Source organism: Brachypodium distachyon, chromosome 1 (genome assembly GCF_000005505.3).
Source record: "Brachypodium distachyon strain Bd21 chromosome 1, Brachypodium_distachyon_v3.0, whole genome shotgun sequence".
In the NCBI taxonomy this organism is placed as follows: domain Eukaryota; kingdom Viridiplantae; phylum Streptophyta; class Magnoliopsida; order Poales; family Poaceae; genus Brachypodium; species Brachypodium distachyon.
This window is the reverse complement of record NC_016131.3, coordinates 39,909,374-39,924,599: the sequence shown is the minus strand read 5'-3', so window position 1 is coordinate 39,924,599 and position 15,226 is coordinate 39,909,374. Positions and strand designations below refer to the sequence as shown.

The window sequence follows — 15,226 nt, the reverse complement described above, 5'->3', positions numbered from 1 at the left end:
TCTAGACATAGTAAAAGGTGCAGGGGGCAATACTGGTTTCCTATTGTTTACTACAGGATCAGGTTGAAGCTTAGGTCGAATTCCAAGTTCTACCAAGTCAAGTCGTGCATTAAGGTCATCCTTTGTTTTAGAATCAATATCCAATAAGGTTCCAATTAAATTGTCACACACATTTTTCTCTATATGCATCACATCCAGATTGTGCCTTAACTTGTTGTGCTCCCAATACGGCAGATCAAAGAATATTGACTTCTTTTTGAACCAATCCTCAGGCTTCTTTTCAGATTTACCTACATGATTACTCGATTTGTTCTTCCCCGACTCTCTTTTACGCTTCTTTTCTCCACCATTTTTTCTTTCTTTTTCACCATTTCCTCCCCCTTTTTTCCCTTTCCCTTTCCCTTTCCCTTTCTTTGATATGGTGACCGGTTTCCCCAACACAAACACTCTGCCGTGCAAGATGCTCAAGGCTGAACTACCACTCATAGTTGTAGGCGTAAGTTCAGTCTCTTTGGTGCCATCAAACTCCTGCTTCTTCCGACTCCGAAATGGATGTCCCTGTGGTAGCCATCGGCGATGACCCATATAACAAAACTTTTTACTCTTCTTTAGGCGAAATGATTTTGTAGAAACAGCACAAGACGGACATGCATATTTACCACTGGTGCTCCAACCATACAGGTAAGCTAGTGCAGGAAAATCATTCAAAGTCCACAATAGTGCAGCTTTGAGAGAAAATGTCTTTTGTGTACAAGAGTCAAATGTTTCCACACCCTCCCACGGGAGTAAGAGCTCATCGATCAACGGCTGTAGATATACATCAATGTCATTTCTTGGGGAATGTGGTCCAGGAATGATCATCGACAAAATTAAAGATGTTTGTTTCATGCAAATCCAAGGTGGTAGGTTGTATGGAATAAGCATCACTGGCCAAGTACTATGCTGTGAGCTCATGTTCCCGAAAGGTTGAATCCATCACTCGCAAGGCCAAGTCGTACATTACGGGCATCTGCAGCAAATTCATTAGGATATCTAGAATCAAGATCCTTCCAAGCCTCGCCATTAGCAGGATGTCGCATGAATCCATCTTTTGTACGGCCCTCGTCATGCCAACGCATGTCTATGGATGTTTCTTTAGTTGCAAAGAGCCTTTGCAGCCTTGGTATCAAAGGGAAATAACGCAACACCTTGGCTGGTTTCTTCTTCTTTTTACATTTACTTGGACACCCTTTCTTGTCATCCATAACCCAACGAGAGGCACCACAGACATGACAAGACTTTTGGTTAGCTCTTTCACCTCGGTAAAGCATGCAGTCATTTGGCATGGATTTTCTCATAGTCCAGCCCTAAACCACGGATTATTATTTTTGCTTCATAATATTTCTTCGGTAGGTCTATGTGAGGAAATGCAATAGATAATACTCCAATTAGGTGTGTGAATGACTTCTGAGACCACCCATGTAAACGTTTCATGTGATGTAAAGTGACGATGAATGACAACCTCGAAAATGCTTCACATCCTGGATATAAATCTGTGTTTGCTTCCTTCAAGAAGTCTGCATATGTATCAGTTTTCCTTCCCATATCATCTTCTGCACTTGCAGTATTTACATCCTCAGGCATGCTAGCTTCCACGTTGTCAAACTCAAACTGATTATCACTTTGTTCGCCATCAGATGTGCTTGACATTGTTTCGAAGCTGTTAACTACAGAAAATGCAGCATTTAGGAGTCCATGCATGTCATGCATTCTTCCGCTACCGCCTCCAGCAACAGAATTTGTTGGAACACCAGGAATATGCGAACTGATGTTATCTTCTACGCGCGCAAATGCAAATGATGGCTCATTATAATCCTCTCCATGGCAAACCCATTTAATGTAACCCGGAAGAATACCATCACACCTCAGGTGGGTTTTAACTTCATCATAATTTTGTGTTCTTCTATTTCGACACTTCACGCATGGACAGAGGATTTTTTCATCATGTGGAACATCACGAAAGGCAAAAGATAGGAATTGCTCAACACCATCTTTATAAGCAGCACTTGTTCTTGGTTTACTCATCCAACCTCGATCCATCACTCTTTGATATGCTGCAGTAATTAACACAAAATAGATCAGTTTGTAATTAATTGTCTGATGTCTATTTCTACCTACGGTACATTTATGCAGCTATTGATTAACAAGTTTTAAGTGGGGAGGTATCTTAATTCTTTTACGATTTAGCATAATACATCTTCCGTGTTGAGCTGTCCATGGGTGTGAATGATCAATAATGAAATTTCAAATTATCACGCTACAAATTTTTTGAACACAATATTCGATGGTACAATTACTAAGGATTTTCTAAACAAACAACACAGAACAACAACGCAGCTAAGTTGGCGGAATTTTCTGCACAAGTCAAAAGAACCTCGGTAATCTACTCTATAATATGTTCAATGTGCTCTGTCACACGTGGCTCACAAGTAGGAGGTAACCACTGCAGCTCAGCCATGTCAACAAGAAACTCGTTTATGAATCAGGTATTGGACACAAAATTTATATAAAAAAAACACCAAATTTGGGAGAGAGAGGGGCTACCGATTGGGGATTTCAGGCCGACAATGGACTTGAAGATTGAACAGCACCACAGTCAAATTGAAGATTGGACAAATTTGGCGAGTCGGCCAGTCGGAGGAGGCGGCGAGTGGGCGACGGGTGACTGCCGGACGGCAATTATGTCCTTCCGCGCTAGGCCGACGGCGAATGTGAATCCCTGACCTAGCGGGCGGGGCCAACGGGAGCCAGGGAGCCGGACAATGGAGGAGGCGTGTGGCTGGGTGGAGGCGAGGAGGCGGGCGGCGGGCAGCACTGCGGCAGAACCGTGCGGTGGCTGGCGGCGTTGCGTTGCACTTCAGCTTTCTCTCGCCGCCATCCAGATCAGGCAATTTGTCCCCGATTCAGTTTGCTCCCGTCCCCGATTCAGTTTTTTGAGGGAACGTCCCCGATTCAGTTGGAGGTTGGGCGCCCGTTCAGCTTTCTCTCGATCGATCTGGTGCGCTCTTATTGAGGGGCCGAGCTGGACCGGGTGCTACCTGGGCTGTAGCAAAATAGGATAAAACAACAGGCAAAACAAAAAAGAAATGAGGCCAGTCAAGATTTGTTAGCCCATTAGCACCACCAGGCCCATGGAAGCACCACCCATCCCAGGGAGCAGCAGGGCTGCTCGAAGCAAGTCTGAGCCACGCTATCTTCTATGAAAAGGAATGTTTTGCTAAAAAAAAATGAAAAGAAATATCAGTTAAAACACGAACACAAAAATACTTCTGTCATGTTGGCTATCAACCTTTTAGATGTTTTTACCTTCTCGGTTGAGCGTTCAAATTTGGAACACGCAAGTATTTAACAGATTTAATTACTTTGATTAGCAAAGATTTATAGTCATTATAGCGTCTCAAATTTCATCTCTATCTTAAATGTAATTTTTTTATCAATTACTTCGAAAATATTAAGAATTATCTTATATACCGTCTCAAATTCATCTCTACCTTGAACGTAAATATTTTTTTAATCAATTCCTAAGAAAAGATTAAGAATCATCTTATATAGCGTCTCAAATATCGTCTCTATGTTAAACGTAAATGCATTTTTTTAATCAATTCCTAAATTACAAGAGATTATTGTGACGCTGTGTAAAGCGTTTGCAAAAGCATCTTTACTTAGCGTTCATCATTTGGTGTTGAGACGAAATACATTGGCGTCTTAAAAAAACGACTCTACAGGTATGTTTTGTTGTAGTGGGACTATCCCAATTCATGAATGGGCTTTTGAGATTTTCCAGAAATTAATTTCAGATTGGCCCTTGGGCGTAACCCCAAATTCAAACAGTCACACCTCCTCCACCTTATACAAACTAGTGAGTGTGCACATGCACGCACGTCCTTATACAATTTAAAATATGTCTTTTAGTTTTTATTTCTCTTTCAATTTTTAGTATCTTTTTTTATAGGACACTCAAATAGATGCCATGGTCTATCTGTATAAACCTGTGCGTCCAAAATATGATCCATGTACATTGCATCAGATAAAATGCATGGACACAACAAATTATAATTAGTTGAAAAAAATATTACAATTCAACCCAATTTAAAGCAATACTTAAAGACAATAGACAACTACCCGGCAAAATTATTACAAGTATATTACATGCTCATTCGTAATGGACTCAGCCTTTAAATGTCCAACAACTCGTCGAATGAAAAAATTGGCTACTTTAGAATATCGATCTTTGTTTAGCTTCTTATAGCGCCAGCTGTCATGTTTGGTGGCAGAGACATAGTAATATTCTTGATAATCATGAATGAAACATTTCAAATATTCTATTGGCAATCAACATGAAATAGCTCGCATGGGTCGACAACTGCAAGTAAATAGTGTTACCTTTTCGGCTTTTTCAGTGTCTGATCTCTACAAATGTTACTGGGCGGTGGCTTACGGAAAATGCTACATATCTCCGAATTAGGTTGGCGATATATATAAGCTAGCACACGGCGAACATTGGCTCCATCGCTCTGTCCTTCTAGAGATATAGATGAGAATTGAAATTTGGTGGGCATGAACAGATCGGCTTTGCTGTACTGCTGGTAAAACTTGGAAGAGAGGTCAATGCATGTGAGAAAAATTATGTGGAAAAGGAAAACTATGTAATGTACATGTAATATTTTCCAGAATATTGGCATGACCAAACAGTGTTGTAAACTTCAGCAAGAATGAATCATGGTGACACGAAATCCATACTCGATGTCAACAAATAAAGATTTGGCCTCAAAGCACAGTAGGACCTTGCTGTCAACAATGAGCTCATCCAATGGCTTCAAGCCTCTTCACTGCACCCCACAACCTAGTTGTGCAAGAACATTTTATTCAAAGAAGCATGAAACCAGAACAAAACTGCACACCAGTTACATGAGCATTTAATCAGATAGCCAACAAAAAGATACCACCAATCTAAAGAAAAACTTATAAGAGTGAGGTTTACAGTTATTGGCAGATATGGATAATGAATTAGAGCCTGCACTCTACCATTCTTCTCGACCATTGTGCAAACTTTGGACAGTGCCGAGCGAAGGAAGCACCTGAAATTATCTCATGGAGATTACACAAAAAAAAATCCTTACGACATATTCTCTTTATTTTAGAATAAGATAGTGTAAATGTGTAATACTCTTACAGTTTGTAGAACATCATAGTTACATACATTAAATTATTATTAGATCAATGCAAATGATATAGCCAACACTAGCATGCTCTAAAAACATGGACAATACTAAGATCAGTCTTCCACAAGATTTGACAATGAAGTGAAGATGTAGATATAAATAATAAATAATCAGTAAAATCGTCCAATATTACAAATCAGTTCATCATTCATCCATTACTCATCAACTGCTATCATGTATCAACTGCTAGAGTGCTACCGCTAGTTATATGAGATATCACACAAAAATTAAGTCATATGTCTCTGCTACTGACCTGTACGCGAACCGCATAAAAACCAAGATCAAACGATGGCAGCTCACTCCCAAGGGGCTCCGGCAGCGGCTTGGTCCGCGTCCACGACAACTCCGGCTGCCGCAACAGGATGGGACGGTGGAGGAGCCCTTGCGGCCAAAATAAAATCAAGAGCTCCAACCCCAAAATAAAATCAAGAGCGCCAAGAACAATTCGGTGCTCCAAAAGGCGGGACTCACCGTGAGGATGAGACGGAATCGAGGACCGGGGATCGCGGCATCGGCGGGTGTCGAGCGGAGCGCCTGGTCACGTGCCTCCTGTGAGGATGAGACGGCAGCATCTCGCGAGCAGCGGCGGGGTCGTGACCGGCTCGCCTGCTCTCGTGCAGGGGGATCGGCGGCGGCGGTTCCTGGTCGCGTGGGGGGATCGGCTGCTGCGGATCGCAGGTGGAAATCGGCGGCGACGGCGGGCGAGCGGACGAGGCGGGCCGCAGGGGGGAGGAGGAGGCGGCGGCGACTGCAGGGGAAGGGAAGGAGGAGGGGGGTGGGGGCGGGCGAGGCGGGCTGTTTGGCGGGGAAGAGGCGGGCCGCAGGGGGAGGAGGCGGCGGCGGCCGCAGGGGAAGGGAAGGTGGAGGCGGCGGCATTGGAGACTGGCTGGGTGAGGAGAAAAGAAAGAAAAAACGGTTCGGGCTGAAAGATTCTCTTGCGGGTGGAATTTGAGCATCAACAGGTAATCACTAAACGCACACGGTTAGCAAATAATCCATGTTTTCTTAGCCTGATTGTGAGGTTATTAGTTCTCCGTGTACGTTGGGATGAATATGTTGGTGGCTTTATAAATAGTAGAGATATTCAGAATCTGAAAATATCAATTTTCACCAAGGAACCTGTTGGTCCTTCACTTCATTCTGCATACTCCTTCCACCAATACCCACGAAGTGATTCCTTTGTGGACAAACCAGTAACAAAAGATAGGGATTGTAATCCACCTAATATTATGCATACTAAGAGAATAAAGCAGATTAAAACACACACTAACACACACGCACGCATCATCCAGTTTTACTATCACTTCCCAGTTCCCAAATAGATACATTTCAGATTAGTTCCAGAAACTAACAACACACACACACACACAAATTCGCCCAATATATGAATTTCAAAATAATTTCAGAAACTGACAACACACACATTCTCACTGACAATAAACACAACAATAATTGACAAGGAGCAATCGACTCAATTCTTGAGCTCAAAACAGAATAGAGGGTTCGTCGATCAACAACAATTGACATGGAGCAATTGATTCAAGGCCCGGTCCTGAGATTTTAGGGGCCCGATGCGAAAATAGGACTCAAGGCTCGCAGGGGCCCTTAATAAAATATAATAATAATATCTATTGTATGTATATATCAAATTTCACCTGCAAAAACTAAAAATGAATCATAAGTCACATTTATATTAAAACTTTATACATGTTACCTTAAAAAAATCTCACATTTCTTGATGCAGTCATTGATGATGCTATGATTATCGATATCATCCAACGATTTCTCCTATGCATAAAGTTGCCAAACTAAACTCAATGCATAAAGTAAAGAAAAGGAGATGTAAGGACATGCAGGATTAGGAGACATCAGAACAACAAAAAACAATCGAACGTGAGATCAAAGGAACTGGTGACGGTTCAATTACTTAGGCTCACCCTCCCGCAGCTTCCAAAATCAAACGAGCCAGGATTGATTCAATTGACAAGGTACCTGCTTCCTTTGTCGGCATTCTCCGTTATTCCTCCTCTCGGGAGGCCATAGTGGCGCGGTGGACGGCGGGCGAGCTGGAAAGTAGTGACGAGGCAGACGATACGTGGATGACCTCATTGTTAATGGAGGTTGACGAGGTGACAGAGACGCGGCTTAGGGAGATGTCGTCGGTGGGAGGAGGCGGAGGGAGAGGAGGAGCAAGGAGGCGCGAAGAGAAGAGGAGCACGGCAATAAAGGGAGGGGCCGACCGCGGAGGCGAAGCTGAGGGAGGTGCTGGTGGTGGAGCAGGCGGAGGGAGAGGAGGAGGAGCACGTCGGAGGGATGATTGCGGGTTACAACTATTTTGTTTTTGGAAGTACAATACAATACCTCTTTATTTACTACTCCCTCCATTTCATAAAGATTGGCGCTGCTTGAAACTAGGTCTAGTTCAAAACCATGCCAATCTTTATGGAACGGTGGGAGTAGCTATAATGGTTCATCCTTAAAATAAAAAAGAGGTACAATATTCTCAAGAGGATTTTCAAGCCAAACAAGGAGGATAATATCTAGCTAATTTAGGGGGCAATGAACGACGGAGACGATTGCATCACACCGTGTGTGCAACCTCCAACCCCAGCCGAAAGGCCAGCATCCAGGCAGCAGGTAATCTTTGATTTGCCGCAGCAACAAAATCACCTTTCCAATCCCTAAGAATCGCCGCAATCGCACCCTCTAGTGACTCTTGATCAAGGGAAGCATAAACATGAAGGTTTCGTTTGGATGTAGACATTCAGAAACTTGGCATTGCAGTGTCTTCAATGCCAATATCACATGATATTGATATTGAGACTGAATACAAATACTTTTGTTTGGATGTTTAGATATTTGAAACCAAGACTTAATATTGAGATCGAATGTCAAATCCTGATTGGATGTCCAAAGCGATGAATCGAAGTCGACCGAGTATATTGGCTATAGTGTTTCACACGTGAAATGTTTTTTCTTTTTCTTTTTACAACGGTAAAAAGAAAATCGGATGCTCTTGAGTGCAACTCTCGTAGCATCATCTTAATCGGATTCTCTTTGCATAAGTAGATTACATCTGAAAAACAAAGATCGTAAAATGCAAATTACAGGAAGAGCATCACATGTACTACAGTTCAGTACGTAGCAAATAATAAGGCGTTTCAGGGCAATAGCAATCAAACCAAAACACACATGTTCGTCGCTTCCTTATCTTGAACAGAACGAGCTCCTTGTGGCTGGGAGCGGCTGCATCTGCATGTCGGAGAGGCAGATAATGTGCAGGACGGCGCCCGGCGGTCGTGCGGCTCGCTCGTCGATCTCATTTCCTTCCAGCGTTGTGCCCAACCAGAGGAGGAGGGAGGGAGGCTGCCGACGCTGTGCTCAGCCCAGCCGGAGGAGGAGGGAAGGAGCTGCCGGCGCTGCGCCGGCCGACGGGTCGCGTCTCCGTTACACAGAGAAACGAGAGAGATGAGAGGGGAGGGAGAGGTCGACGGGAGGAAGCTGCAGCCCAGTGGGTGAGAATCCCGGCGCCGGAGGACAGAGGGACGACGCCACTACCTGCGCTGCTGCCGCCGGGGGGACATGCGCCGCCGCTGACTATGGAGGCGTCAGCCGCTGCAGTATATTGAGGAAAGGGGAGAGCGCCGGAGCGGGGGATGACCCAAGGATGGATGGCGGCTGGACGGAGTTGACCACCGATGAGGTACCTGTATCGGCGGCGGCGCAGAAGAGCCCGCGCGTGAGGGGAGCGCTGGTCTATCGGGAAGAAAAGATGTCTCTATTGGCGAAGAGAGGGAAAAGGGAGAAAAGAAATGCTTCAGCTGGGGGTCGAGCGCGGGTGTTCCGTCGATGGAACGATAATCCCGAATACCTGCTGATGTCGAGGTGTTCTGCTCGACATTGGGCCAGACCCAAATTTGCTTGTTGGACTCGAGCCCGAATTTCATAGATGAATATCTAAGCCAAACACCTTGAAGGCTTGAATCTTTGACATTTGAGACTTTTTCAATATCAATGTCTAATTCCAAGGTTAAATGTCTACATCCAAACAAGTGTTTGGACTTGTTTGGATGTAAGCTTGATGGTATACAGGGGTTTTCTCCCAACCAAAATTTTCAGCAGCGGCATGAATTGACATCGCCGACTGCTCAGGAGTTTGGACGGTCTCAGCACGGACACCTTATCGACGCTCCCACCCTAAATACCATGCAGCCATGACTATGATCTCAACACTGTACTCGACGAAGCATGTTCCCTCCAGCAGGAACTCAAGAACAACTTGGCCTCATCCGTCAAAGGAACTTGCTCTCCGAACGACCTCAGCAAGGCTCAGGTGGTTACAACTATTTAGCTACAGAAGATGGACACATTGTTCAAAAAAAGACCAACACTGAAGTGGGTTTGCTGGGCGGTCCACTAATAGACTACACAATGCCTAGATGTTTTATGTTAGATCTTTCGCTAGTTGAGTTTTGTATCCACCCTATGTGATGTGCATCAATGGGTGGATGAGTGCAGAGGCCGAGATATTATCCTTTTCCGCAAGAATAAAAAAACATATCTCCCCTTCTTGGACCAGCTAGAACAAACGTCCGTGCAAAGTCGCTTTTCTCGGCTGAATTGATATTTCTCCAGACGAAGCATATATTCTGACACCACTTACTCCGGTTCGATCATCGTCTGCTCGAGCACTTCACAGAACAAACACGAGGCACCATAGGTAGACATATGGTACACTGCAACCCATGGTAGATACATGCATGGTTTCGTGCATATATTAGGTTGGTGAGCCCATTAATTCTGTTATTCGATTCTCCCCAGCTACCTAGCACGCTTTAGTACAGTTTACTACACCAACCGAGAGTGGACTATTCTCGCTTAAAAGATCATTCCTTTCATTCATGTGTTGTTGTGAGAACCAAAAGAAAGTCCATGAGTTCATATATGCATACACACATGTACGCAGCTGAGAGAGCAAGGGAGTTTGAAGTGGCAGCACGAGAGAGGCAAATGGGTTGCTCTCCCTTGTGCGGGATGCTATCCAAAGTCGTCATGAAATGCAACGGTACGTTATGCTTATACCGAAACTCTGTATCATGATTTGTAAGCAATAAAATTCAGTGCAAATAGTTTGCCCTCGTTCATCTCCCGGTGTGTGTCTGTATATGCCCTGTAAGATTACGTTTCTCCTTGCGATCGATCGAGCTTTTATGTAGTCTCAAATTTCGTATCAACTTTTTTCGGAAAGAAGGAAAACCTCTCGGTCTCTGCATCTCGGTTGATGCACAGCTGCCATGTATCCAACACTTTCCCTGGTCCATATATTCTGTATTTCTGTTAACACAGCTCGATCACTCTGGTTCGTTCTTACAAGAATATCCACGTCTTGAGTTTTTCTAACGTAGAAGTCGGTAGTTGAACGATTGAATTGCTCTGTTGCAAACTTGTTTTGTGTAGAGAGAGACAGAGAGCCCTTGTTACAAGTTTGAGATACTTACACATGGTACCGTATGTTGTCATTTACAGGGCGCCAAGGACGAACGAGGAAGGAGAAGCTGGACTACGCCATGGCGTACCCTCCCGTTCAAACATGCTACATGCGTCCACCCGCCGCCAGCAACCACGCGATACCCGTCACGGCGCAGTTTACGCCAACGCCCGGCGCAGGCGCCGGCGCCCCGCCGCCTCGAGCCCGCGGCGGCAAGCCCCGGAAGCGCAAGAAGTCCAAGCACGTCCGGTTCAGCCCGGCAGGCCCAGGCCCAGCACTACATCCCGCCGGCGGGCCCAGGCCACCGGCGCCACCGCCGCACGCGGCCCACGCATACCAGCACGCAGCAGGGAGTACGAGGAGCGGCGGTGACCAAAGCCTGCAGCAGCACGCCTCCGAGCCGTACTATTCCCGGCCGGCGTCGACTCCAGGAGATGCTAGTGGGTACTACGGATCGTACGGCAGGTACTACGCGCCGTCGCCGTCGCCGAGGCGGCACTGCGAGTACTTCTCCGGCGAGTACCGCTGGAGCTACCCGACGCCGGTGCGCCAGGGCATCTACAGCATGGCCACGGACGCCAACCGCCTCACGGCCATCTTCAGCGAGGAGAATCCCAACGCCTGTGCCATAGTCTGAGAAATCCATACTGCCCACAGGTCAGAGAATAAGCTGTCTTTTTTGTTATTATTACAGTAGAATTTCGCGAATATTGTGATGTGGTGGAACAGTAGATCAGACGGATAATTAGTTTCTATTCTCTCCATTCCATAATTTTCGTCTCAAATTTGTTCAAAAATAAATATATCTATTTGTAAAAAAGTTTAGATACATGTAATATTTCTCCATTCCATAATTCTCGTCTCAAATTTATTCAAAAATGAATATATCTATTTGTAAAAAAGTTTAGATACATGTAATATTTCGATAAGGATCGTGAGACGGAGGGAGTAATTTTGTGATCCACCAGTTACTTCGGTCACTGATGTGCTGTGGTCGTGTGGATATTGGAATGGATATGTTCGTTGTGTTTTATATTCTCGGTGTATGTTGACGAGCTGGATACCGGTCAAGGCCCACAAGATTGTGACACGGCTTGCAAGCCAATGCTGAACCGTATGAGATGGTTCTGTAAACGGCGGCAAACTTGGGAATTGTTGGCTAGCTCCGGACGAATCGGCTAGGTTAGAAATATGCAAAGTCGAGCAGACCTGAGGGCGGATGGGTGGTCGACCGGAAAATAGCAACTCCGTACATTTGGTACTCACGATTTTGCTTCCTGCATATTAAGCATCTCCAACAAGACGAGTCAGCTGTTACTAAGACATGACATTTCAACATTTTTATGTGGATGAGAAAAACAAAAGCAAAAAGGAGGAGGTGGGTTATCTCTAAAGAAATTGGTACTACACGAAACCGATGTCTAATTAACCACTAAATCACTATTGAGGACCTAAGTTTTGCTTTCGCCTCGAGACTCCGAAATCTCAAGAGTGAGGACGAATGGTTGTTATTAGCATCATGTTTGGGTGGGCCCAGCCGTTATAAATTATAGCTATTTTTGAATTTTAGGTCCTGTTTGTTTGGATTTCAGCTTCAGCTTTTAGTGTTTCTAACAATCTCAAAAGAATTTCTCCCGTTTCCACATGAAACTGAGAAGCATCTCGGGACATGCTTCTCAGCTAGAAGCACCAAAAGCTGAGAACAAGGACTAAATCTCTGTAAAGAAATCTCGGGCAGCAGTCCCTTACAGAGGCATAGCATTATTGGGGTGTTTCCCCTTTTTGAAAAAAAGGAAGAAGATTGACTGACCTGAATCAGATCTAGTTCATCTTGTGTCTAAAATATAAACGGCAGGATCATTTGGCCACCTAATATGCAACGAGACCAAGGCTAGTTGGTGTCTTTCATGTTTAATATTCCCTCCGATCCTAAATTGTTGTCGAAATATTACATGTATCTAGACGCATTTTAAGAATAGATACATTCATATTTGAGCAAATTTGAGTCAAGAATTTAGGATCAGATGGAGTATTTTTCTATAGTTTACCTCAAACATCGGGTGGAACGAGGAATGGTTGTCTTTGAATGAATCGGCTATGAAACCGTGAGGTCATTGGTTTCAAATTTTCGGTCACGGTTTTAAAGTTTTTCATTTTCGAAGGAGTATGGGGTGACGTCACATCTGTCAGACATGCCGGGAGGGTTTGACACCAGGTAGGAGAGATTACTCAGCACTGCATAGTGGGATGCAAGTTTGAATCCCATTGGCTTCCAACAGTCAAACCCAAAAGCTGCTTTGTACTGTAATTTTGAGGATTGCAGGATTGGCATAGGGCAGATAAGGAAATGGTTTAGGCTGGTCATAGTGCATGGTAACTTAGAATAGTAACATGTCTTTGTTACTACTCTAAGTTATTACCTTTATAGTGGGTAGTAACATATATGTGGTGTCATGCATTATATCATTTATTAGCTTGTAGACTCATCTTGCCTTGATTTGTGTGATGTTATGTTAACATATCTAGTTACCACAAACATCTCTCTCCTCATTAATAACATACCACATCACAAAATTTGCTTAGTTGACACTTATGTTACCACCTACTTACACCCATTTGTTTGTTCTCGTGGATTTGTGCTATACCCTATAGCCTATAAGCCACTCTTGCGCATAACACAATCTGCAGAAGTACAAAAAAAGTCCTATGTTATTGAAGTTTGGAAGGGCTTTTAAGATTGCTTTTCAGTAATATGAAAGTGTCGTCAAAAGGAATTATTAGTATTCTCTGTGACGTGTGTGTATCTTGACCCGAGAAGTATATCTACATGCCAGGACAAGTGAATTGTTAGGTACACTGCCATCTCCCCGTGTCCGTGTCCATGTCCGTGTCCGTGTCCCCATTCGAGGTCAATGCACAGAATAAGCTTTAGATCCTGAGTCTCCAAACGGGTGGGCAGTGGTAAGCTCGAATAGGCTGAATATGGTCTTGAGCAGTCATCCGTCATGCACAGTCATCAATAACTAGATAATACCCCGCGTGTTGCTGCGGAAATTCATAGCAATGCAATTAGAAATAGAAAAACTTGTGTTGCAAGGAATATTTCATACTTGGAAGTTCTAGACTGCTTTAATATATTTGTCTGTTTTAGCAGGATTTTCAAATGAGTATTGAAATGTATCATCAGAATAATGGCTCTCAAATCTTCTGTTAGGATTGGGTGGTTTGAAGGAAACCAAATAAGGGAAGATAACATTTTATCATGCTCCCTTAACTATATAGAGATCAATGGAAGAGGAATGCACAACTGTTACTTACAAACGAACAAAATAAAAAAAGATTTAGAATGTAAAGTTGTGGTGTTTACATAGTCAGACCTACATAAACATGAAATTCCTAACGATAACTGAGTATCAAGCACTAATTATACCAGCATCATCCTGTACAGAGGGAAAATGCCTCAGCTTGTATGAAGGACGATGAACAGACCAACATGCCTCTGCTCTGGCTGGTCCTTCCACCCAACTTACTTATTATCTGAAGCTGATAATGTACTTGCTGCATACATACAGAACGTATGGAAAAACCAAATTGCAACTATGAACCTTCTGGATTCTAAATGAAGCACCATCGAGATAAAAATATATTAAGATAAAAAAGGAGTAGACTTCTGAAATCTCTTCATTCTGTAGATGGCTCGCACATTTCGGAGATCAGCTGCTCTTGGAGCTGAAGAGAGCATATCATAGCCCCCATTTGTGTATGAGAATCCGTTTTCAGGTCCAGGGGATGGACTCACTCCCAGGTGGCCTTCTACTGTCGATTTCAAACCTGTAGAAAGCGCAACACAAGAATAAGGGGAATCCGAGAAGAAGAAATCCCTGAAAAATTCAAATGGTTCAAGATCTACGGGCGAAGGTTCAGAGGTAGCCTTCATCGGTTTTGTGGGGTGAGGAGGCGGCGCCGCTGCGGCAGGGGAGGGGGCCTTGACCAGGACGGCGACGATTAGGGAGCAGCGTAGGACGGCGCGTACCTATATCCGCTGCCGTGGGGGAGGGCCTCGAGCAGAACGGCGTCGAGTAGGGCGCAGCGGAGGCCGGCGTCGATTAGGGAGCGCCAGTGGCAGAACGGCGCCTACCTAGGGAGCACGTGTATATTGGACACTTTGGCTGCCTTAAAGTGGCCAAAGTATTCAGGCTACAATCAAGAAGGCAGGCAAGTTTTGGGGGGATATGCATAACCCTAAAAACTCAAAGGATTCTAACAGCACGTGCCTCTTCCGGATCTCAAAGCATTGGAGGATCAGGATAGTAGTTGTCCCCCAACATAGTTGTGGGATTCAATTTTTGGGCATCAATGGCTTCTGATGGTGTTGGGGCTTGGGGAGGATGGAAGGGAGACCAAAGGTAGGAAATTTAAAGGACGGATGTACAGAGTTTAAACTGACCGAAATCTGCGGTAGATCTTCGTATTCTAT

The 15,226-nt window shown here is 44.4% G+C and overlaps 1 protein-coding gene and 1 long non-coding RNA gene across 2 annotated transcripts; one reads left to right on the top strand and one right to left on the bottom strand.

The window, feature by feature from the left end:
* The first annotated feature begins 9,920 nt into the window (after positions 1-9,920).
* LOC104581574 lies at positions 9,921-11,782 on the top strand. Its single transcript, XM_010229417.3, has 2 exons — positions 9,921-10,326; positions 10,788-11,782. The coding sequence occupies exons 1-2, from the start codon at positions 10,194-10,196 to the stop codon at positions 11,384-11,386; spliced, it is 732 nt and encodes a 243-aa protein (XP_010227719.1). The 5' UTR covers positions 9,921-10,193; the 3' UTR covers positions 11,387-11,782.
* Positions 11,783-13,991: 2,209 nt separating this feature from the next.
* On the bottom strand, positions 13,992-14,938 carry LOC104581573. Its single transcript, XR_729587.3, has 2 exons — positions 14,783-14,938; positions 13,992-14,580 (listed from the first exon to the last, which is right to left on the bottom strand). It is a non-coding gene; the product is annotated as an uncharacterized LOC104581573 (long non-coding RNA).
* Positions 14,939-15,226: the final 288 nt, after the last annotated feature.